This window comes from Dermacentor variabilis, chromosome 4 (assembly GCF_050947875.1).
Source record: "Dermacentor variabilis isolate Ectoservices chromosome 4, ASM5094787v1, whole genome shotgun sequence".
NCBI lineage: Eukaryota > Metazoa > Arthropoda > Arachnida > Ixodida > Ixodidae > Dermacentor > Dermacentor variabilis.
The window spans coordinates 8,913,704-8,940,143 of record NC_134571.1 but is presented as its reverse complement, the minus strand read 5'-3'; the positions used below and the strand labels follow the sequence as shown (position 1 = coordinate 8,940,143).

Below are 26,440 nucleotides of genomic sequence, written 5' to 3'. Positions count from 1 at the left end.
GAGTGCTGCGAAGGTCATTTGCCCTCGGAGGGGGGGCAGTGAAAGTGTGTACGTGAGTGTGTGAGCCCTCCTCCTACAAAAAGGCGGGTAGTCTATGATGACGTTGAATGATGAAGTCGACCGGAGTGTTTATAAGCAGCTGTTTGTCGCTGCTACAGTGTGCTCCTGCTCGTCGTCGTGCTCTGTGCTCATCAATGTACTCGTGAGCTGTGTGCTCGTAAGCTGCGTGCTGTATGCTCGTCTTGCGTGCTCCATTTGGGAGCCACGCATAGACTGTCGAATGTATCTCTTGTTTAAACTGTAAATACTGTAAATAAACCCTGTATGCCTAGTTCCTCCAAAGTTCCTCTCTACGACCTTCAACCCTTGCAAATTGTGGCAGCGGCGAGATCGTCCGACAACTCCTACAACTGGTAACAGCGGTGGGATCGTCCGACGAATCTTACAGTACTAAGAGATTAAATGTATTCAATACAATGCTCACAATTTGTGCCTCAACATACTTCAATATTGTTACGTGCGAAGGAGACCGTTTATAACCCTTACGGATGAATGGGACCGTTTACTTAAGGTCGCGAAGGTGAGCGCAAGAGCGGCCAGCTGGTTGATCAACTCAGCGTCATTCTCTTCTTTCTTCCCCCACTCGGGACCACAAGCACGTTCACAGGTCTTCATTTTCTTCATGTGTAACATTCCTCTCATCGCAGACGAAGCCCGCCGGGCGAGTCAATCCATTTGTCGTGACGTGAACAATTTCAAGCGGGCGACATGGACCCCTTGTGTCTTGGCAGCTCTTCTACCACTCGCCGTGAGGCGAGCTATGTTATACATGACTTCCGTGAGTCTGTTAATAATAACATACGGTCCATCGTAGGTGGCCAAAAACTTTTGGTATAACCCGCGTTTCCGTACTCGAGTCCACAGCCAGACTAAATCACCGAGGCGATAGGTTACCGGATGGTGGCGAATGTCGTAGGGTGCTTTTGATCTGCCCTGCGATGCCAAAGTGCGCAAACGAGCAATATGACGAGCTTCTTCGGCAAGGCAGAGAGTCTCGGCGACAGTGGGATTTTCATGACTAAAGAAAGGGAAAACAGTGTCGATTGTGTACCGGGGTGGCCGTGCGTACAGCAGGAAGAAAGGGCTATAGCCGGTAGTCTCGTGCTTGGCGGTGTTGAACGCGTACGTCATAAAAGGCAGTACGTCATCCCAGTTCTTATGGTCGGATGAAACATACATAGATAGCATGCTTACAATTGTTCGGTTGGTACGCTTCGTAAGCCCATTCGTTTGTGGATGGTATGGTGTCGAGTGACGCAAGTGGGAATCACACAAATGAAGCAGCTCCTCTACGAGGTCCGCTGTGAATTGTCGTCCACGGTCGCTGATGATCACGCGAGGCGGACCATGTCGCAGGATCACATATTGCAGCAGGAATGTTGAAACGTCAGTGGCAGTTGCGGAGGGCACGGCCGCCGTCTCGCAGTAGCGTGTGAGGTAGTCGACACAAACAACTATCCAACGGTTTCCCTTGGCTGATTTTGGAAATGGGCCTACGAAGTCAATGCCCACTTGTTGGAAAGGCGTGCTTGGAGGCTGGATCGGCTGCAGGAGACCAGCTGGAGCAGTAGATGGCCGTTTGTGGTGCTGACACTGCATGCAGCTGGCCACATACGTCTCAACAGACTGTCGCATTCCAGGCCAATAAAAGCGTTCCTGAATCCGGCAGAGCGTCCTCGCCGAACCTAGATGACCAGACCTAGGGTCGTCGTGCACAGCACTCAGAATCGCTGTGCGAAGGCTCTCCGGTACCACTAGGAGAAAACGTGCACCAGTGCTGAAAAAGTTCTTGTACAGGAGTCCATCACGTACACAGAAATGGTTTGCTGCCGTTGAGGCGGTCGTAGCGGTAAAGAGCGGTGTTAATTTATCATCTTTTCGCTGTCCGGTTTTGAAACTGTCGAAGTCTGGAAAACGCGGCGACACAGAAGCCACGAGGTGATCGAAGTCGTTGGCGTCACAGTCGGTAGTGCTAAGTGGCATACGCGAGAGGCAGTCCGCACCAGCATGTCGTCGACCGCTCTTATAAGAGATGGCGAAGCTGTATTCTTGCAGTCGGAGCGCCCAGCGCGCAAGGCGGCCACAAGGGTCCCGAAGATTCACAAGCCAACACAATGAGTGGTGGTCAGTGACCACTGTAAAGGGGCGTCCATACAGGTAAGAACGAAACCGCTGAACCGCAAATATTACCGCGAGGCATTCTTGTTCCGTGACAGTGTAATTCTGCTCGGCCCTACTTAATGAGTGGCTTGCATATGCGATCACGTGTTCGCGGTCACCGTAGCGTTGAACTAGGACGGCACCAATACCTATGCCACTGGCATCCGTATGGAGTTCCGTCGGAGCTGACGGACTGAAGTGCTGAAGAACCGGTCGGGACGTCAGCAGAAACTTCAACTGACGAAAAGAAGAGTCACACTCCGGAGTCCACTCGAAGGGGGTGTCCTTTCGTAGCAGGCATGTCAGCGGATAGGCAACGTCGGCGAATTTAGGAATAAATCGGCGGAAATAGGAACAAAGCCCCAGAAAACTACGGAGCTCCTTGACAGAGCGCGGTGCACTGAACGCTTCAACGGCTGCTGTTTTCTGGGGATCAGGGCAGATGCCATCCTTGACGAAGAGGTGCCCACGCACAAGGGTTTGGCGGTCTCCGAAGTGGCATTTCTTAGAGTTAAAACTAGACCAGCGTTTCTGATGCAGTTCAGGACAATATCCAAACGCGAGTTGTGTTCGCTGAAGGTGCGGCCAAAGATGACGACGTCATGGAGGTAGCACATGCAGATGTTCCACTTCAAGCCGTGCAATACAGTGTCCATAAATCTCTCGAAAGTTGCCGGAGCGTTGCACAATCCAAATGGCATCACATTAAATTCAAAGAGCCCGTCAGGGGTTACAAAGGCAGTCTTCTCCTTGTCGTCAGGATGAATTGGAATTTGCCAATAGCCGGATCGTAAATCTACTGAGGAAAAGTAAGAGGCGGAATGAAGGCAGTCTATTGCGTCATCAATACGTGGGAGTGGGTACACGTACTTTTTTGTTACAGCATTCAAACGGCGATAGTCGATGCAAAATCTCCAAGATCCATCTTTTTTTTAACAAGAATCACTGGAGCTGCCCACGGACTCGCTGACTCTTGTACGACTCCCTTTTTCATCATTTCGTGCACTTGTTCGTTGATAATCTCTGATAACGTCTGGTGTACCACAGGGGAGTATGTTGGGGCCTCTGCTTTTCCTAATATTTATTAACGACCTACCTTCAAACATTTCCTCCTGCATACGACTGTTTGCCGACGATTGCGTTGTTTACCGACCAATTAATTCTATTAACGATCATACCGCTTTGCAGCATGACCTTCACATTATTACCGACTGGTGTAATATATGGAAAATGTCTCTTAACCCTTCCAAATGTAATAATATATCATTCTCACGCAAGCGCACTAGCTCCATATTCACATAAACCATAAATAACACGAACCTGTCACGTACCACTACTTACAAATACCTTGGTGTAAGCCTCACTAGTAACCTTTCTTGGTCTCCGCATATCACTACAATTTGCGCAACTGCATCTAAAGCCCTTGGCTTTCTGAGGCGCAACTTGCAAAATTCATCTGCTGACGTGCGTAAATTAGCATACCTGACATTTGTACGCCTGCAATTAGAATTTGCATCAGCTGTATGGTCACCACACCAAGAATATTTAATAACCAAGCTGGAACGCATCCAGAACAGAGCTGCCCGATATATAACTCGGAATTTTGATCGAAAGTCAAGTATAATGCAGATCAAGCTCAATATTTCTTTACAGCCCCTAGACATCCGCCGCAAGATTGCTTTGCTCTGTCTATTTCACAAATATGTTCATTCCGATAAGCCATGCATATTACCCCTCGAAACCCCCGTCCGTACGTCCTCAAGATTACACAATCATTTTAGCTTCAAGCGCATTTTCGGTAAAACCACTGCTTTCAATTTATCTGCTGTACCTCGTGCCATATCCCACTGGAATGGTCTTCCCGATGATATCGTCACGATAACTGATCGCAAAATATTTCGTGAACGCCTGTGCATGCTTTTTACATAATCTCCTTCCTTTTATATATCTGCTATGCTTGATCATGCTGTGCTTTGTTTTGTTTTTAGTTCAGCCACTGTACAGTTGTCTTAGGTTTATTTTTGAGTTGTTTCCATTGTACTTAACAGTTCTTTGTTACATTGCCCCCCTTACTCAATGCCCGACAGGGCCTGTAAGGTGTTTTCTAAATAAATCTGGCGCTCTGATGGTGAAACACGATATGGCTTTTGTCTAATCGGATTTGCCGAAACCGTGTTGATGGTATGGAGTGTTCGAGACGCAGGGATTGCAGGTATTTTGTCCTTCTGCGCAAAGTCGAATACTGAAACATGCTTCGAAAGCACAGCCACTAACGTTCGGCGTTCACTCTTGCTGAGCGATTTATTTACAATCGACAAGAGGGCTGTTTCCGAACTGTGGCCATCAGGTTCTTCCGGCACATCTGTAAGTTCAGCCACTGATAAGAATGCGTGTTCCCTGGCAAAGGCTAATTTCATGCCGTCTGGTAATATAGTGGGCTCCTTAGAACAGTTTACGGTCCATAAGCTAGTGCGTCCGCCTTTGATCGACACCACACAATGTGGCACCAACACATTCTTCTTCACACAGTTAAAGTGCATCGGTTCTACGGTAGCTTCGAAGCTGTTGGAATCAGCGCCGCAACAGACAATGGGAACGCAAACGGTAGATGATGCAGCTATGACCGTATCACCACAAAAACACAGTGCAGCTTTACGATCTACAGGGTTCTCCAGGAGTCCTGATGGAATCCTACCACTTAAGAATACTTTTCCTGTGCGGCAGTCGACAGTAGCACCACATTCCCGCAAGAAGTCCATGCCGAGAATAACATCATGGGTCGACCGAGGAATAATTACAAACTCTGTTGTAATAACATGGCCTCCCAAAAACACGTCAGCACTACACACCCCAATAGGTCGCAACAGCTCGCCACTCACTCCACAGAACTTTGAATCTTCGTCCCATTTAAACAAAACCTTTCGCCCTAACACGTGTTTAAAAGAGACACTCATGACCGATATTGTTGCGCCTGTGTCCACCAGAGCCATCACAGGGACATTATCTACAAGCACGCGCACTTTGTTTTTCAGCATCAACACAGGAGGTATTTCTGTCAGTAGCACGTCTCCAGCGACCTCACCTCCATCGGCCGCGCTAGCTAGTTTTCCAGTGACGAAGGGGACGCGGTGTGACATAGCGGTGACGGAGAACGGGGAGCACGGCGTTGCGGTGGGGGTGTCAAACTTCTGCCAGATGCCGGGGAGCGATTCCGGGAGCTGCTCGGCCAATACTCGTCGCCAGATGATACGTGTGCTGGCCACGGGGCACTATGTGGCCGTTTGGAGGGCCAAGAAAACTCTGACGGCTGGCCATACCACGTGGTCATACGCTGGTTGCAAAACCGCGATATATGACCTGGGACACCGCAGGAATAACACACCGGGAGAGGTCGAAACCTTGGTCGTTCGTCGATGAAGCGGATATTATCATTTTCCCGCGTGTAGTGGGTTGGTTCGTGGCATGTGTCACGACGATACACCGGGCGTCGAGAAGGCGTGCACTGAGCGCGTTGGTCATAGCGCGGAGTCGGCGGGCGTGTTGTCATCCTCGACTGTGGGGCTGCACTGTACTCTACGGCCGCTGCGGTAACCATCGTTTGCCAAGAGGCCGAATGTGGCGCCGTCATAGCCTCGCGTGACGTGTACACGCCATGGTGGTCAGCAGTTGAATGCAACAACTCTTCGCAGTGGGAAAGTTCCTCGCGGACAATTTGTCGGATGGTCGAAGGAAGGTCGAGGCAAGGACTCGTGTCCACACTGGCAACCGTCGTAATGTTTGCCAACCGACCTAACTTTGGCGCAATCCGACGCATCTTGAGCGTTTCAAACGCTCTGCAGTGCCGAATGACATCGGACACAGAACCGAGGCTCTCCTTTCCAATTAGAAAATTGTACACATCCTCAGCCACTCCTTTCAGCAAATGTCCAACTTTATCTTCTTCCGACATGCGAGCATTGACCACTTTGCACAGCTTTAACACTTCTTCGATATATGTTGTGCATGTCTCACCTGGTAGCTGCGCCCGTTGCGACAGTGTCTGCTCCGCACGCTTCTTTTTGGTGACTGAGTCCCCAAAACACGCCTTTAGCTCGTCAACAAAATGTTCCCACGTCGTAAGCGCGTCCTCGTGGTTCTCGTACCACACGAGGGCGGTATCGGTCAGGGAGAACACCACATTGGTGAGCTGAGCGGTCGCATCAAACCCGTTGGACTTGCTCGCTCGTTTGTAGTGGACGAGCCACTCGTCGGCATCTTCCCCCGCTTTGCCTCCGAATATGGGTGGAACTCGGTAGTATGGCAGTGCACTGCTAGGCGCTGCCCTCGGAGCGGCTCCTTCTTCTGGCATCTCGAAGACAGTCAAGGCTGATGGCGGGAGGCCGGCAAGTCGACGGCTTCGACAAAGCTGAGGCAGTGACGGTTTTGTTGTTGTGAGCGGTAACCCGCACCTCCACCACTTTGTTACGTGCGAAGGAGACCGTTTATAACCCTTACGGATGAAGGGGACCATTTACTTAAGGTCGCGAAGCTGAGCGCAAGAGCGGCCAGCTGGTTGATCAACTCAGCGTCGTTCTCTTCTTCCTTCCCCCACTCGGGACCACAAGCACGTTCACGGGTCTTCGTTTTCTTCATGCGTAACAATATGTTAGCTTGTACTCATAGCTCTGCTGTCGAGGCTGCTGCAAATTTATGATAGTTGGCTTGCAAGTTCCTTATCTCCGGCCAACAGAGCCCTTGTCATTCAAATTTTCTCTACTGACATGTAAGAATTTCTTTTGACCTTCTAACAAAGTCCCAGAACTTAACTTGTGAGGTTGAACTAAAGCCCCTGAAACTTTGTAAAGTGGTGACGTTCTCCTCTCTCTGCCTTCACTCTTCCTCGTTTCTCCTCTCTTTCGCACAACGCTTGAGCGTAGCAGACGACCTTTCGCAGAGTGAATGCACGCATAGCAAAGCAGTGTGCCTTAAGCGTTCGCATTAGCTTTCTAGCTCGGAGTAAATTTGTGTACAGCATGGAATTTCTATATGGAAGGTTATACAAATTCAATGATTGCAGATTTCCTTGTCATGTTTTGATAACGATTTTTAAAAAAGTATCTAAACAAGCGCTAACACCATACCATGACTCCTAATGTATTGCGTGCGCTACCATTAGGTACGCAACATCTGTCAAGCTGGTGTTGCAATATCTTGTTGCAAAAGGTCGTAAATAATATGTTTACAATCGAATGGCAACATCCAGGCCTCTAGCAAGCCCTCAGTAACCTAAATATACCACACCATCCTTAATGTGTGAATTCGCAGCGGGTATCAGCTATGGCACACAAAGGCTGGCAGAGGGCACGACTGCTGCTATGAAGGTTCGATAGAGTACTACAAGCTACAGTGCCGCCAACGTGCGCGCTTGCCAATCTTATAAGCAAGCACAAAGGCTCAGAGGTGGGCGCTGGTGCTATTATGTTTCTCGTGCCTCAAAACCGGCAGAAATATGTGTGGCCAATCAGCGAGTCAGGATTCTGCGTACATAGAAAATGAAATCAGTTCTTTAGTATTCATTCACGATTCGGGAATGTGATAACAGCACTTCATTCAGGCTCAAACAAGAGCATAGTGAGCTCACATTGAGTAAATAATTTTTTCAGGTTTGTGACTAATCACAAATTACATTTCATTGTGCGTTATTACGAAGTGACGCACTTGTTGCAAACCAAGTTGCACTAAGGCGCATGCATTGAGGATGGTTGCGCTCGCTCTAAAATAACATTTGCAAGATACGACTTTATTGATGACCGTGCAAAGAATTGCCAAGCTATGATGCGGCCGAAATTGCAGTAAGTGAAATGATGCAGTCGTTGATATTTAGGCACCATTTGTTGTCTCATTACGTAATTAAACGCAGCAGCCTAAGTGTCCAACAACAAGTGCACCTCAGAGACATAGTGGCTGTACGAACTAATAGTTGAATGAATGCGCAAGCAAATGACTAAATGAGCGTGCAAATGACAAAACGAATGAGCAGCCGACAACTAGACCAACCAGTAAACAAGCAGGCGACCACACGTCTTCTCTGCGAGTGCTCCACCCCTCCACCTTAACTTCCACACACTTTAAAGCTCACACAACTTAGCACGTATGTCTCAAAGACCTATGATGCTGTCGTTCGTTGACGAACGCGCCCTGTAACTCAGTTTTGGGAGAGCATGCATGCTTTTCCTTCGTATCGCAAATCCACTGGGCGAGCGCCAATGATGAACCTGAACAAAAGAGGCAAACAAAGCTATTTGCTCTAAAGAAGGCAAGTAAGTAACCACAAAAAGCAGAGAGTTGCTTTTCTAAGATGAGTTGTCACACTCCAGTCTCAAAGTTTGTCAAATGGACTGAGCTGAATCTTAATAAAAGTTTCATAATCACGTCTTTGCACACAGGCTCACAGGCCCACGTATTTAAGCCCATTGCCACACAAAACTATTATAAGCACACGAAATACTACCACGTACTGCTTATATAAACAAAGTACACATCGCAGTGGAATTGTGTTAAAGCATGCAGACAAATGGCAACTTGCACAGTGAACTGTGCAATATGTTCTCCCTCTCAATTCGATGAATCCATGTTTTTCTTAACTCGTCGCGTTTACCGGATGGTATCAGGAAGAGCTTCTAGCCTTTGCTGAAACTATTTTGGCATACAAAGGTGCAGCAGGTCATGCTGATAGAAAATGCCGTGAAGGGACGTCGCACTTGCCACAAAACTTAGTTGAAGGCATTTGCAAACCAAAACAACATGGAAGAGCAATGGCGCCAACACGTGTTACTCACCAGTCAGTAGACGCTTCTCAAGCAAAAATGGTGGTGGAGAGCGACTGTAAACAAATGAAGCTGGCGCGAGGGCCCACGTAATGCCATAACGCCAACAGCGACATGGCGTCGGCCTGAGCCAGGACGCACGAAGAGGAGGCGGCATTCTTCAAAGCGTGTCGCTACTTTGAAATTTGAGGGGCTTTAGGTTAAACGTCCCAAAACAGCACAGTGGTTTATAAGGCATGCCGTATAGTAGTGGAGAGCTCCGGATCGTGTTCTTAAATGCACACCCAATGCACAGCCCACAGGTTCGAATATCATTAAGGAGCGCCTGCGAGAGTATTAACATTGACTGGATCAATGCTCGTAATGTGTACTCAAGTACTCAAAATCTGCAGCTAAATGCACCGTTCTTCCAGATAATATATTTTTGTAGTGCGCAAAATTCAGTAAAGAAGCTCTTAGCTGGAACAGCAATGCATTTCACAACATGTTCAGTTCATATTTCTCAAAACTGCTTCTAAGTACCACATTTCTAGAAAAAGGCTAAATGACTTCAATCCTGCAGTTGCATCATTCCTCCAAACAACAATATTTAGGAGGTTAATTACTCAAACTTTGCCAATTATTAATACTAGCGCCCCACAGTATCTGAATTTCTCAATTGTGTTTCATTATTAGAATATTAGCATAAAAGTGTCGTCTTGTAGGTTAAGCATTACCTGCGTCATCTGCTAGCTTCAGTGACTGTGAATGCCTTTTGTGTATTTTTCTATAGGTTTATCTTGTATTTTAAGATACACAATATTTCATGGGATGTATGGGAAAATATAGATACAATAAAACCTCGTTAAACCATACCCACTTAAACAGTAGCTTCATTTTAAAAGTAATAAAGTCAAATCCCCGACTCAGCAGCCATTGAATATAATGTGTTTTGTATCCACATAAACCGTACCATCTTATTGCGTACATGTTGGTTAACACATAGTATTTCCACTTTTCGTTGTGCAATCACAGTGGTACATCACATTTCTAATCACGGCAGTAGATCGGCCTGGCAGAACAACGAGCCTCAGAGATCAGAACGGCTTCCAAGCACAAACGGAGAGGGCACTTGGAAGGGTGAAGCCACATCAACATCATCTCGGCGTTGTGCCAGAGAGTGTTGTGGCCTGTGTTGTGGCATCGTGCAAGCTAGGACTCGTGTCATGCCGAAGGTTGGACAAAAACCGGGTGCTCAGCATAGAAGAAAAATTGGACATTGTTCGTGCTATTGAACATGGTATGAAGTCGGCGCTGGAATGCGAGAGGGATCTACAGTCCAGCCCACATATAACGAACTTGATCGTCACGTGGCATTTGTTCGTTGTATCCAAAGTTCGTACTAAGTGGACCACCTATACGGGAAATAATAATAATAATAGTAATACGGGAAAAAAGAGCAAGCGAGACGAAAGTTCACTTTATTTTTGAAAAAAGTCCGTGATGCATGTCTGCTTCTTCAAAGCTGATCGCATCACTGCCGTTTCTAATTTTTCTAGCGCGGTAATATGTTCATCGCCAAGGCCTCTGCTGCACACGAGTTCCTTAAGCGACGCGATGTAACCGATCGCGGTTGAAGCGTTCACAGCAACCAGCGGTAGAGCAGCATCCTCGTCATCGTCCTCGTCGGTCTCTGGGCAGTCAGGAAGGGCTCACACTTCACGCACAATAGCTTCTTCAGTGCATGGCTCCGCAATGTCGGCGCCGTCATCAGCAGAAACGAAATCGTCCCAGGCAACGTCAGGTCCAGCCAGCTGCGTGTCAACGACGCATTGCCACAAGTCCTCGTGCGACCGGCCTTCCGGTGGGTGATCTATGGCGTCCTCGGTGCCTGGGCCCATAAAACCCGCCTTGCGGAAGCAATTTTCTATGCACTCCGCGGTGAGTTCCATCCACGCCGCTTTCAACATGTCCACGGCGGCAAGCAAGCTGATGCGAATTGGCATGGCAGCATCAATCGCGATCAACAAGCGTTGGATGACGCGCCGCCGGTAGCACACCTTGAACGCATGAATGATGCCCATTAACAATGGCCATCATTAACAATGGCCATCTTCGTTGCGATGTCGACAGCTTTCCTTTTAGCACCTGAAGACGTCGGCGTACAGTCCTCCATCGCACCAGGCGCAAGTCAAGCCCTTGGGCTCGCGCGCTGAGGCAGCCTTCAACTCCCCGATCTGGGAAAGGCACGGATGCGGCAACGATGTCAATGCAGTGCCATCGCACAGAAAGAATCGACGGCGCAATGCCCTCAGTGCGGGGTGGCAACAGAGCAACAAATGGAGAACCGGTTTGAGCCGGTAGAGCAGACGCCTGACTTTTCGGATTGGCCGACGCAGATCACGTGGATGCATCACAGCGACGCGGGCGGCGCCACTTTCTCTCGCGCGCTTTTTCGTTTTCATTTTTCAATGCGCGCTTTTTCTTTTTTTACTTTATTTTACCCGCAAAGGAGCGCCGGGGGACGCTTTGTGCGCTCTTTGTTCGCGTCGTGTCAGGGGAACACAAAGTGCTTGAAATTCGCCTGCCGCGGGTTCGCAGTCCAGCGAAACCGCACCAAACACCACCGGCTCGGTCAACTACAGGGGCCCGACAGCTTCGCGATCGCTCTAACCGAGTGTTGAGGCCACAACAGTTCGTTCTATGTGAGACACTGTGCCATTGCCCCAATATATATTTTGACGGTAGCACCGCCCTCGTTCGTACTAAGCGAGCGTTCGTTATATCTGCGGCTGTTATAAGTGGGCTGGACTCGTTGACTAGGGTGAGTGGCATTCGGAATGCGAAGAAGTTGCTTGGCAGTGCTGCTGCAACCGCAAAAAAATGTTGGCTACGAGATTTGACTTTTCGCCATAATTGCCTCTGTTATTGCCGAAGTTTCACCTAATGACAGTGATGAGGACACGGAAAGCGACAGCACGGGTGATAAAGGTCTGACAGTGACAGAAGCTGCGTGAGCCTCATACGTCAACCTCATGTGGGTGTCTTCCTAGAAGAGGGGGCTGGTAGAAAAGCTGGCTTGCAGCTTATGTAAGTTTGAGGCCGCTGCTAGGACGCGTTGGCATCAAACGAAAAAAATTGACTTTTGTTGCGCGAAGTAAATAAACACTGCATGTTTTTTGCCCTTTCATTGCACTCGCTCTGAGTTCCGTTTTTTAACAGGTAAGTGGGCAATCTCACGCTATTTCAGTTAAGCAGTACTACCATTTAATACATACTTTTTTCGAACTACAGTCAACTTTGGTTTAAAGAGGTTTCACTGTACAAGAAAACCAAGAGTGCCTTAATAAAGTATCTAAGATACATGTACCTTCAATACTGCCCAGCCCCAGCACTAGAGCCTCGTTGATACGATTCCATTTCATACGACTCCCCGGTGTCAACATCGCAATTGAGAACACAAAAAATGACAATACAGTTATGCTTCTTTCTTAACGGTTAATGCACTCCCAGAAAAAGCAATCTTTCTTCACCAACGTTCAGCATATAGCTAAACTGCAACCGTATGGTACGTTTTCTGGCCACTAGATCTCGTGTCAAAAAAATTATGCAGATCCCACACGCTGTGAGAATCGATGTAAGCAGAGCTTTCTGTGCTGTTCCCTTTGATTAACGACACTTAACGGTGATGTTGACGCCAAATGTTTAATTTATTCAGCGTTCGGTCCAAAACGAGAGTCGTTAGTTGATTTTAAACGTTACTTTGTGTGCACCACTGCTGTATGTCTGCATAGTACACAGAACACACAGCGAGATGTGTTCGTTTGAGGTGCTGCTATGCCCCCCTGTTCATAACCTTCGAGAAGGTTAGCATTGGTATTGCCTCACTTAGCACACTGCAACGTGGCAGAAGTGCTTAACTTAATTTAACTTTAATTATGGGGCTGTAAGTGCCAAAACCACAATCGTATCATTAGGCATGTTGCAGTGTCGGACTAAGTATTAATTTGGGCCCTCTCGGGTTCTTTGACGTGCACCTAAATCTAAGTACACAAGTGTTTTTGTATTTCATGCTTATCGGAATGAGGCTGCCACAATTGGCATCAAACCCACAACATGGTGGGCACAGAAGTGTTTATTTGACGTGTGACTGCTTCTGCAGTATTGCCTAGATGTTACGGTGCTTTAATGAAACTTTCATGGTGTTTATTTTTCAGAAATAGCAGAAACATACAGTACCATGCTTAGTAGTAGCGTTTCTCACGCCATCACTTCGCTCTCCCACCCTTCACCTATGTATGGAAACTGCAAACGATGGGTGGCAAGGCTGTCATTTACTCGTTTCCTGACTGCATAGACTCTACCCATTCTCTGCCTCTATTCACTGCAGGTAAGCACTACAGTTTCTGCAATGCTCTTGCAGGGAGTCACCGATAATTACAGCTGTCAAGAGGGTATTATGGAAATGCCCAGGGAGCTCCAGAGGGCATTGTGCACATGCGATGTGATGGAAAGGTTGAAACGAGTTTCTCACGTCGCCTGTCTTCTGTGCCATGCCCCTGCCATGCACACGTATGCTTTGAATTACCTCCTGACACGGCGTGCAAGACAGCAACAGCAGTAGCAGTGGAAAAGTCAAAGGAAGAGACAAAGAAAGCTTCGCTTTAAAAAATGATGAAGATCCAACATGCCTTGTTGGAATCTATATGCAGAGAAGCTGACGAGGCAGTGGTCATGCACGCCTTCTCATCTGGCTCAAGGATGCCCCGTACAAGGAGCTCTGCATTGCAATGCACCTTTGAATGCACCCAGCATTACAGGGCTTGAAAAAGGCAAGCTGACTTTCTGTGCCATTTGTATGGGGTACCCAACCTCCCCCTGTAGGCACAGATGCGACTGTCGATGCGATTACTAGACTGTGCAATGCATGTGCTACATGAGGCCATATCTTCTGGTGCCCTCTTCCCTGTCTTATCACGGCTCTCCATGTCACGACCCCCTCACCCTCTCCATTAGCAGCCAACAACTTGTACGTGCAGGCTGGCTTCCCCCCTCTACCTTCCACTGCTGCAGGTTATGGGGCATCATCCTGCAGCTGAGTGTGAGCAGTTCGGAGAGACTGTAGCAGCAGCTGGCAGCAACGGTCAGCGAGAGGCACTTGGCGGTTTGTAAAGAAAGCTTTGCATTAAAAGAAATTGATTGAGAGCAGTAGGCACCCGTCACGGCACCTTCCCCATACTATTCGCCACCCATGTTATCTTAAAATGTTGGCATGCACTCAGTTTCCCCTTCCAGTACAACCAAATCTTCTTGCAGGTTGTCGAACATCGCATTCACATATACCACTAGTAACTCTTTGTGATAAGCATCTTTAGCTATCTGTTTCACAGTGCATGTGTCATAGTGCCATTGGAAGTATACTGCACACATTTAATAGACAATAACCCGAATGCGCCACTATTCACTGCTGCAAGTGGTGCAAAATCAGCGTCATGTTTCACTCTGGCGGCATCATATTCCAATATCACCACTGGTGAACCACTGGTGTGCTATCGCGCTCAGTATGAGCTACCATGCAAAAGCATGTGGCAAAGCAGTTGTGCATTGTAGTTCATACTGAGTGCGATAGTACATTTCATTTGCTTTACATGACGTGTGCGACATCACTGCAGCCGGAGATCTTGCATTGGTCCGTCTCCTCTGACCATGCTTTCACAAGAAAGTGAGTTGCTTGCCAAACTTCTTCGTCATCCTGTGTACTTGCTCTAAACAACAAATGACACTTGCTGCCTGTCATTCAGTGTTGGCTGTAGACATTTAGTAAGAAACTTTGCAGTCAATACAAAAACTCAAGAAAAAAACATTTGTATGGCTAATTGCCTGTAGGAAGCAACCATCAAAAAGGGTGAATATAGCAGATGAACATAAAATTTGCTTTTAGCAAGGAAGCTTTTAGTGGTCCTTACCTTGCTCTTCAAGGTCCTTGACAACTTCTCCCATCATGTCTTGGTAGAAGGACTCCCCTCTCTCTATTAGTGTTGCATCCAAACGTTCGTAAATGGTTTGGAACTCTAAATAAAGAGACAGAAAGCCTTTGTTTTTTTATTTGCACCAACTGCAAATTCAAGACAGGCCTATCATGATATTCCCTGCCAATGTACATAAAGGGTCTTGAAAACTGCTTAAGTACTGCTTTTGCAGCTCAATAGATAAATTTCTTAATTGTAAAGCTAGCTTTTCTGCAAGGCAGGCTGAAAAGCTAATAGCAGTGCAATCAGTTTTGCAATCAGTACACATACATATGCATAGTGTAAGCATTTTATGAGATGGAAAATCATTTAACTGTTATGTAGACAAGCCTCTTGCGATGAATCTATGTGCATAGATAAGTACACTGGCATGCGTATTTCACAGTTTATCGTAATTTGAACAATAACTGAGGCCGAGATTAGGCTGGCGGATGTTTTGAAGCAGAAAAAGGCCTACTAAAGCTTGCAAAACATAATAACAATCAGGCCCAGTTTCACAGCTGCGAAGCGCTATACTCTCTTAGCTGTGAAGATGCGGTGTAACCTGCTTTCAATAACTGATGTCCTTAGCTTCTGAGCAAGCACGGATACTAGAAATGGTGCTGCTCAGTGCATTTCTCACTTTGAATAGAAGTGGCAACATAAGAATCAGAGGTGTACAATACTATGTAAAAGTAACAGCTGACTGCTATGTCTGAATGCCCAATAAACATTAGCCCCATTAAGGCCCAAGAAAACTCTACCAGACGGCTTTTATTTATTTTTGGTATACACTGGTCTTTTCACAGTGTAACTGCATTGTGAAAGCTTTATAAATTGCACTTTTCATTTCAAACCGTAAAATGATGAACTTAATAAAGTATGCCGAGCCTTTATGGGAGCAAAACACGATGCAGGTCCTGAAAGGTATGCTATAGACTCACTTTGAATGGTCAAAATAAACTTAATACAGGCTCGCTTAGCCTTCTGGTGGCAAAATTAACATTTGTGGCCACTATTCTTTGTTTGGGAGGTGTTCTTACTGTTTAGTGTGTGACACCTGATTTCAACAGGGAAGAGTTTTGGCATTGCTTTCCCAGATGCATGTGGTGATGCTATAATTGATACAGATGAACATGTAATATTCTATGATCAATGCAGGCATACAAGGGTAGCGCACTGAGCCCTTGCTTCAAGAGTGGTTCAAACACATCAACGTAACAATGACCTCTCTATCGATGAGTCAATTTCGTGCATTATAATTATGTTGCATTATTTGCTCTATAATATTTTTGTTAGAAGTTTCTGACCCATTGTTAATCGGTGCCTACCTCTGGTTCCTGAATGCGGCTTGCCCTATATTTAAACGCAAAGTCTTTCTTGGCGGGTCACCACCACTTTTCCGGATCAGATGTTTCCAGCCTCCTTCTTGGGCTAATCCCAAGGATAGTAGAGTCTAAAAATACGGGCCAATATGTGCTAGTGGGTGTGCGGTTATGTGCCCCTGGGGCCAATTGTCGCTGTGTATGAATGAATTTTTTCTATATATCTATAAAATTTTCTTATGGCTGGATTCAAGCCCAGGACCTCTAGCATAAAAGCCCAATACCATTACCATTAGGCGATGGACTCTTCCTCCACTACAGTGCACCTTAACATGATCTTGGATTGTAGTGCGAAGGGACACGGACACAGACTAGAAGCACACAGGACGAGCGCTAACTCTCCACTAAATTTTTATTGAAACGAAGAACATATATATATAGGTGAATGCAAAAAACCACAGCATAGGAACATGACAAAGTATAAAGACATCAGTTAAACATATCAGGAGGTAGGGAAGTCAAAAAAAGGAAACAACAAAAAGACACTACTTCCGATTAACACACGTGCTGTGAAGATACTGAAATTCGCATTCTAACAGAGACAAAGATGCATGGCTAACACAAGTATCTCCTAATCTTGATTTGGAATGCCTCGATTATTTCCTGTGTGGTTTGGCATTTGTGTCTTCAAACAAAGGTTTACAACCGCAATTGAAACAATGTGACGCTAGATGTGAAGCATTAGGGTTGTTAAGTGAATATTTGTGTTCTTTTAGTCTAATATTAATGCACCTGCCGCTCTGTCTAATGTAAGTTTTCCCACACGTGAGTGAAATCTGATAAACCATACCAGTGTTACAAGGCACAAAAGGGGACACAAGTCTAACACCGCAATCATCTTTTCTCTTTTGCCACCCTGTTCAAGTTTCCTATTTATCATAGGGCACATAACAGACAACTTGATGGGAGGCCGAGAAAACTGTACTGTCGTCATATCTATTGGCCATGTTCCGTAAACCATGGGATAATTTATGTACATAGGGCACCACAGCAAACCTCTTTTCCTTTTTCTGTTTTTCTTGTTTCTCAGCAGGGCTTTTTACCCACTTTAAAAGCTTTTCGCAGGTTAGTGATAATAAATGCACAGGATAACTTAGCCTTCTCGAGCCTATCAATTTGTTGTGAAAAACTGTTGCATATTGTAGCAACACATCTACACATTTGCAGCCATTGTAATCCTTCCCGTTGGAGAATTACTACCATAATAGGGAGCTTTAGCTCGTCCGGTATTCTGGTAAGTGCAAGCGGACTAGGTGTTGTACCAGGTAATCGGAGGTGCAAATGTGAACAGCCTGCATGGTGCCAACCACCTAGTGACACAGAGCTCAACCAGACAAACAAAGAGCTAATATAGCAGCAACCAAGTGCTTTGCTGCAAATGTAAGTTTTCTGCAGGAGCGTAATCGTGAACACAGTCCTTTTTAAATGTTTAAAATGTTTTACACTTGGTTACAGCAATATTAGCTCCGTGTTTGTCTGGTTAAGCTCTGCGCCACCAGGTGGCTGCATCGTGCGGGTCGCTCACATTTACACTAAAGCTCCTTCATTACAGCAGTAATAGTATGAAGGACATTAGTTCACGCCTCCGCCTATACATCAAAACTCCAGCGCGCCTGCAGTTACCGGAATATAGAACACGCTCAGTGCTACTACAGAACGCTCACAATGACCGCTGCTTGGATCTCGCTGGGGATCGAAGGAAAGGCGGCTAGCAGAGAGGTTGGAGAGGCTTCGCGAACTGGCTCCAAGACAAATGCACATCATGATATCACATCATGACGCAGAACCAGTGAAGGCAGAGCTTAGCCTCGAGCACTCGGCGAATAAGTCGAGGAGAAAAAGCATCACTAAGGAGGAGGGTAACTTGTAATCATCCATAGCTCTATTAATATGAGAAGCTTCACTTAAATTATGGTGCGAGTGTTTTACTGAAGCTGTACCCTATGCATCTACAAAATTTGTCTAAACCGTTTTAGGGACACTTTAAGGTGGCCGTGCTTTTAATGCTAAAACTTGCAAAGCCTGCATGTCAACACACACTGTTCTTGGGCTAGTTTATCTGGTGTAGCTTGTGAATGGCACCAGCAGATGGAGATGACAGCAGGAAAAACAGATCAACTACCAAGTTGCATTGCATTGGTCCTACTGTGCTGCCATCCTACACACTCACTGGTGTCATTTTCAAGCCTCACAGCACATGTTTTGGCTACACACGTACCTGCAATCTGCCAACTTTAAAATTCATAATAATCCTGCGTACACAACACTGAAAAGGGGAAGGTGGGGTGACAGCATACACTGAGAAACACCTATTCTGTAAGATACTTAGTATTCTCATTTTACTTTTAGACACAGAATGCAAGCAAACTCGAAACAGCACAGACAAGCAATAGAGTGCTTTTAGATCACAGCAACTTTTTCAGTTGAGACTTGCCTGAATAAACCTGCTCAAAGCAGATACCCTCTGGCATCATTTCATAATCAGAAGACTTCCAAAAGTATAAGACCAAAGACCAAAGCTTTCCGCGATGTCATTTTTTACAAAACTTAAAGCATTCGTAATATCCTAGAACGAGCATGAATCCGCAAACTTAAAAAAAATCCTGGGACAGTTGGCAGGTACGCACACATGCTTTCACTTTATGGACACGAATTTGTAGGGAATAAGGATTGCACAACAGAGACCTCTAGATACAATAACATACCTCTAGGTACAAGCAGCAGGAATAATGGCTATTGCTCAGCCTATATATACCTTGCCTTGAGACATCACAGATCAGCTTCCACGCAGACATCATGTCCTTGTCATGCGATTGCAGCTTAACAACGCATGCATAAGCCCGCTTCTTGAATTCTTCATCCGAGTCAAAACGCACCTTTGACTCCTGCAAGTGTCGAGAGAAAAGTGCTGAGAACAGCAGAGGATAACTGGCTTGGCATCACCTTGCAACACAGTTAATTAGAGTAAGGCATTATCAGCTTTTAAATGGGACCCAATGTACAGCAACCATAAATGTTTTTAGAGCATGGAAGTGGCAAATTTTGGCAGTAACTCTAGAGCACAGTCAAACCTCGATATGACCAAGTCATAAAACTGACACCTTGCTTTGTTACATCAAAGTTTCACTGCAGTGAAATAGCCAAAAGTTGGCCCTAAATATTTCAGAAAAAAATATTTAGGAATTATCCATGTCACACTCGCCTTCCCCAAGCATGTTCCTCATCAGCAGCAGCTGCGCAGCAACGTGCACTGCGCTACCTTGACATGGTATTAATGCAGTGCATACGACCACATCCTCTTCAGTTGTCTCCACAGTTGATAGTCTGCTGGTGGGAAGCTTGCAAACTTTAAGTGTTAGTGCAATTACAGAACTTGTTTCCTGATGCCTCGCAGTGTGTCTCATTGTGCTTTTCACCAACACCACTTTCTGTGGACTGTGCATGCCATGCTGAGCACATAAGCATCACACATACTCTTCACCAAAGCTTTCTGCACTTTCTGTGCACTAAGCTTTCCTTGCTCCTGTGCTGCCCAGAAAGCATGCACATGTTATTGACTGCAGCATTCACATTTTGTGCAAAACCAGTAAATGCTTCTTTTTCACCACACAGCCTCATGGGTGGTGCGATGTCCGAGCGTGCCTCTGAGGGAGGCTTCTCCTCTTGAACAGTGTGGTATAGACACTGTGCATGAAGGCCTCTCGGCACCCCCAATGACTGTTATTGGTAAACTCATCGACTAAGCATCAGCGTCACCATGTAATTCGTACCCAGTGCACCGCAGTTTCTTCTGTCACGCTTTCCCCCTTGGCACACGCATAATAGATATCACATATGTACGCCACATATGGACACCAAAGCAAAGGACTCGTTTTGACCAGTTGGGCTCGACAACCAACCGGGAGAGAGCCACAAACCTTGTAGAAAGCCTGGAGGTCTCCAATGGGTGGTGAGTGCACCGGGTAGTCAGGGAAGCGGTCCTGCAGGTGTGCAATCAGCATGCCAAACTGGGTGCCCCAGTCTCCCACATGGTTCAGCCGCAACACATCATGACCCGCGAATTCCAGCAACCGGCTTAGGCTCTCCCCAATTATGGTTGACCTGTGGAGACCATTTCCCGAAGGTGTCACACACACTGAAGGTGCAGGTTTCACACACAGGAACCAGTATTACAAGGTAAAATTGCAGGGGAGAGAGTATTCTTACTTGAACAGACAGCTTCTGGAATCCAAAAATAAGCTACACATCTATGGCTGCTAGTCTGTCTGTGGGTGAGTAAAATCATAGGAAAGCACAAGTATGGAAAGAAATGTCTTGACATTCAAGGAACTTATAGGAGCCTTGTCAGGACTCCTGGGGGATGCCAAGGAGGATGGTCACGCTGCAAGCAGCTCCGCAAACTGCTGAATCTACAAGGAAAGCCCGGCAAGGCAAGCTCACAACTTTTATGCAGACACTTGTGTATAATATTAGGAGAGGTACACTGACACAAAGGATGGATCCACTGCTTCCAAAGTTTATGCAGGCACTTGGCATCACGTAGTTGGCCACTTGGGAACTTGCAAGACATGAGTTGTTTTACGTAGTACTTGTATGTTTAATGGCAAGTTGAGTTACTCTCATTCACCTGTGGTCAATCGCTCACTCTGTCTCAAGCTAGATAACAAGCTCACTGGCACCTGGCTACAATGAATCATTCTGTTTGTTGGAGCGGCACAACCTGCTTTTTGGCATGGATTGTACAGTGCAGAGAATGGGAACGAAAGTGCTTTTGAGGAACAAGTTCTTTGCACTTGTTCTTTTAATATGAATGGCATCTAAATTGCCCACCTTGTGGTACTTCAAGATGGATTATTAATCTTCAAAAATTAAATTATGGAGTTCTACGTGTCAAAACCCCCATCTGATTATGAGGCACACCGTAGTCGGGGACTGAGGATTAATTATGACCACCTGGGTTTCCTTAATGTGCACCCAATACAGGGGCATGTCCCCATTGTATAGCGGCTGCCGTAAACAGGATCTGTTCCCACGACCTCGTGCTTTGCAGCACAATGCCTACGCCACTGAGCAACCATGGTGGGTAACCAAACTTTGAGCCGAAGATCAAAATATTGCTGAGGAACAACACCATTCTGTAAAGCCCAGAATGCTGATTAGTCTAAAAACTTATTTCATTCAAGTCCACACTAATGCCAGAAGTAGTCAGAATGCTGTCATGCCATGCCAAACATTCTTAGGAACATGGATAGAAAAATAAGGAGACCACACGAAAGGAAACTCACTGTAAAGCAGCTCACGCGCACAAGAAAAATAAAGTGCGCAGCTTTGCACCATTAGAGGAAACTGTGTGCCATTTTTCTTTCTTTATTCAATAAAGCAAATTAGCCTTCTCAGCAGCTAGGCAGTACAGCCTTACCAAGATCCCCTTATTACCTTAAAGACCACTGTTTGGGGGTATTACATAAGGGGTAGGCTAACAAATGAAGGTTACAAATAACAGCCTTTGTGCAGAACAGTGTCCTGTGCCGATTTCTGCAAAAGTTGATAGACACGTGATGGCTGCAATGTCTCAGGGAACGCCATTCCAGTCCACTGCTGTACGAAGAAAAAAATGATGCAGCAAAGGTGGTAGTGCGACACATGAGCGTGCAATTTGATACGGATGGGTAGTGCGGTGGGATAATGTAGGGCGCGCGATTGAGGAAGCTGTGGCAAAAATTGTGAAGCAAACAGAGGCTGGCAATGTGGTGATGCACAGAAAGATTTCGAAGACCAGTTTCTCATTTGAGAGATGATATGCTTATGTCATATGAGCATGAATGAACCTAGTGGCACAATTTTGCACGGATTCTAATTTCTTGATTAAGTACACCTGGTGCAGGCTCCAGATGGGCACCGGATATTCTAGTTTAGATCTGATTAGAGATTTACCGTATTTACTCGAATCTAACACGCACCTTTTTTCCAATAAAACAGGTCCAAAAATTGCATGTGCGTTAGAATCAAGTACGACTGTAAATTCGCATTACCATATCACCAGCGGCATTCAAAAAATGGCCACCTTGTATGCGCTTCTAGCCAAGCTGCCGTAGCTTCCTCCATGTGCATACCTCCATGTTGTACATGTAACCAGGCGCTGGTGTAACCTAGTCTACCTCCTGTCTTCCAGTTTTCTGCGTTTATTCAATCAACATGGAAGCGCTGACTGCGAAGACACGTCGAGTCCACCATGATGCCGCATTTAAAAGGAAAGTTATCGTGTTCGGAGACGGACAGAAATCCGAGCCGCATCACGGGTGTTCAGAGTTCCCGAAACTTGCGTGAGGGACTGGAGCAAACAGAAGGAGAATATTTTTGCCAGCAAAGCAACAAGCAAGGGTTTCAGAGGACCGAAGCAGGGCCGCTTCGGCAAAATAGAAGAGCTGCTCGCGGAATACGTGCAGGAGCAGCGAGCGGCACAGCGGCCTGTGACGACCGATCTGCTCAAAGTATGAGCAATGCAGATAGCCCTACAGAAAGGGCTAATGCGGAGTGACTTCAAAGCAAGCAGGCACTGGCTATCAAATTTTATGAAAAGAAAAGACTTTTCTCTTCGAAGGCGGACAGAGATACGCCAAAAATTGCCCGAAGAATATGAAGAGAAATTGCACAGTTTTCAGCAGTACGTTTTGAAGTTGTGCCACAGAAATGGTTACAACTTCAGACAGATTGGAAATGCCGATAAGACGCCACTCTACTTTGACACGCCTGCCACCACAACCATTGAAAAGAAGGGGGCGTAGCAAATGCACATTTTGTCTTCCAGCCACGAAAAAACTAGTCACCACAATGCTTTGCTGCACTGCGGATGGGCACAAGCTGCCCTTGTATCTTATCTTCAAACGGAAGACGCCCCCGAAAGGAATCGTGTTTCCGAGTGGCGTGATTGTGCGTGCAAATGAGAAAGGTTGGATGACCACAGACTTGGTCGCAGACTGGATTGATAACGTTTGGCGGAAGAGACCCGGCGGCAGTCTGGGTGTGCGCGGGGTGCTTGTGCTTGACGCGTTCAGGTGCCACCTTGACCAGCGCTTCAAGGACAAGCTGGCTGCATGCAACACTGGCCTTGTCATGATACCCGGCAGCATGACATCGCAGCTCCAGCCGCTCAATGTTTGTTTGAAAAAGCCAGTGAAAGATAGAATTCGGGCACTCTACACCGAATGGCTTGTCAGTGACTGCCACGAATTCCCGCCCGCCAATAAAATGAAGTGTGCTTCGCTGCAGGACTTTGCTGGATGGGTGAAAGATGTATGATGCACGATCCCGTCTGCCATGGACAACAAGGCCTTTAAGAAGTGCAAGATTTCTAATGCCATGGGTGGCACCGAGGATGAAATGCTTTGGTCTGTTGATAGCGATAAGGACTTGTCTGATAGTGACGACGAGTGATATCTACTGCCCCACGCGACTCGTACCGGTGCAGTGAAAATCTTGGCGACAAGGTACGCCACTTCCGTTTGTGTTTTTATTTATTGCAACTTTAGTGTATTGGAAATAAATCTGTTTTTTCCAAACGAGAGAAAATAGTACTTCTATATGAAAGCACGAGGTGCGCGATATTGTACTCTCTTTTTTTTTTTGGTCATGGAAAACGGGTGCACGTTACAATCGAGGTTATCATATTTTTAAATTTTTTGGTCACGGAAAACGGATGCGCGTTACAATCGAGGGAGCGTCAGAATTGAGTAAATAGAGTATACGTGAGAAGTTTTATGTCCTGTGGGGCGTGACGCAAATGACGCTTTAAAAAACCAAGAGATCTGTTTGCTGATGATATGACCTTGGTGATATGTGCGCACCAGGAAAGATTGCAGGATAAGGTGATGCCAAGGTACTTATAGGATTGGACTTGTTCAACAGTGGAGTTAGAGCTAACATACGAAAAAAGCAAAGGATTAAACTGGCGTTGAAATGCAATGAGTTTGCATTTAGTGGGATTAAGCTTCATTAGCCAAAGATCGCACCACTCCTGTAAATGGTTAAGGTCATTTTGGAGCGCATTTTGATCAGAAAGGTTAGTAATTGTGCGATAGATGACACAATCGTCAGCAAACATATGGATATGGTTGGGTAGGTCGTTAATATATATTAGGAACAGAAGGGGTGGGAGGACAGACCCTTCGGGGACACCCAATGCTACTGAAAGGGAGCTAGAGCAGTTATTTTTAATGGAGACGAACTGAGAATGGCTAGTAAGAAATTCTGAGATCCATTTGAGAATGTGAGGGTGCAGGTTAAACTGGGCAAGTTTTAGTAACAGGCGTTTGTATGGAACTTTGTTGAATGCTTTAGCGAAGTCCAGAAATATTACATCAGTCTGAAGGTTACAGACAAGATTGGAATGTAAGTCATGAACAAATATGTTACAGGATAATGATTTACAAAAGCCATGCTGAAAACAATGAAAGAAATTGTTCATGTCCAGGAAGTTGACATGTTCCATGATTTTGCATGGGACGCTTGTTAGTGAAATGGGGCGGTAGTTTAAAGGGGATTGTTTGTTCCCTGATTTGTGGATCGGAATGACCTTTCCCACTTTCCAGTTGTCTGGCAAAATTCATTTCAAGTGACAGTGAGAACAGCCATTGAGAAATATGCTACAATAATTTTAGTATTTTTTAACAGTTTGGAGTTAATTTCGTTTATGCCGGCCGATGATGAAAGCTTAGTTTTGCCGATGAGGGACAAAATACCAGCAACAGAGAATGTCACTGGAGCCATCATTGGTAATGTAGTAGTAGGTGTTGTAGGAAACTGTAAATCAGCTTCTTTAGTAAACACGGATGAGAACATGATGTTAAACATTTCAGCACAATAGGCATCACTCAACTCTTCACCATTATCGTTTAGAAGTGCAACGTCGTGTGCCAGTTGCGAGTTTATGACTTCCCAGAATTTTCTAGGGTTACCTGTTAAAATTTTAGGTAAGTCACTGTGATAAATGTCTCTTTAGCCTTTCAAATTGCAGTATGATACAAGTCTTCTGCAGCACAGTACCTATCCCATGTGCACATACTTCCATTAAGTTTTGCAGCACGAAAGGGACTTTTCCTATTTTCTTGCGTTTTTAAGCTTTCTGAGAACCATGGTTTGTTTTTATTGGCAAGGAAGTTAATCTTGGGGATGAATTTATTAGTTAGCTCAATTATTCTGCCCTTAAGGATTGGCCAGTTGTGATTAAGACTTCGGGAATCGAGACTGGATTCAAACGCAAGCAGGAAATGTTGTAGTTAGTTATTAATTGCATCGCAATTGGCCTTTTGTACAAATGAATTGTTTTGCTGAAGATTTGGCGTGTTTTGGGGACAAAATTAAATGTAGCATGAATTACTTTGTGATCACTGATTTCATGTATGCGATATATTTTAAGCTTCCAGGGTTATATTTAAGTACCAGGTCTAAAATGTTTGAAGATTCATTACTGACGTGTGTTGGGTCGGTTACTAGTTGGCTAAGGTTAAAGTTCAGGCAAAAATCGACACATTCCAGACAAACCTAAACCAGCAGTCCTTATTGCTGCAATAAAATAATCAGCAATGATGTCGCGAATATCGGAGCCCAGTATTCTTTATTATATAGTCAAACCTCAATATAACAGTCACCCCTTCCCACAAAAATATTTTATATTTGTTATACATAATCATATATCCGTTACATTCCAGTTACGGCCACAAACATTTGACATTTCCTTCATTATACACCTGTTTGTTATATCAAGATTCAACTGTGTTTGTAAAATGGAGTCTACAGAATAACTAAAAACGCTTCTGTCTTCAAAGGAATACAGACACTATACTACCAAGTCTCATTTCCTTTTCTTTAGATGAAGGTCCAGTGCCCCAGGAAATATACTGCCAAGCCTCACTGCCATAGATAATTCAATACAATGGCTTTTCTACAGCCAGTTTCAGTTTCGTTTGTACTGCATTGTGACATCTGCTTTGGCTCGCTTGGTTGCCTACTATGCTGCTACATCGGCCCTCACAAGGAATAGCAG

At 45.7% G+C, this 26,440-nt stretch overlaps 1 protein-coding gene across 1 annotated transcript in view; it reads right to left on the bottom strand.

The window, feature by feature from the left end:
• Window positions 1–26,440, bottom strand: part of ArgRS (arginine--tRNA ligase-like protein) — an 83,416-nt gene that overhangs the window by 46,337 nt on the left and 10,639 nt on the right. Inside the window, exons 5-7 of the mRNA XM_075688064.1 lie at window positions 20,316–20,499; window positions 19,154–19,283; window positions 14,972–15,076 (exon numbers count right to left, since the gene is read on the bottom strand). Of these exons, the coding sequence (XP_075544179.1) occupies window positions 14,972–15,076; window positions 19,154–19,283; window positions 20,316–20,499 (419 nt within the window). The remainder of the gene's footprint in view (window positions 1–14,971; window positions 15,077–19,153; window positions 19,284–20,315; window positions 20,500–26,440) is intronic.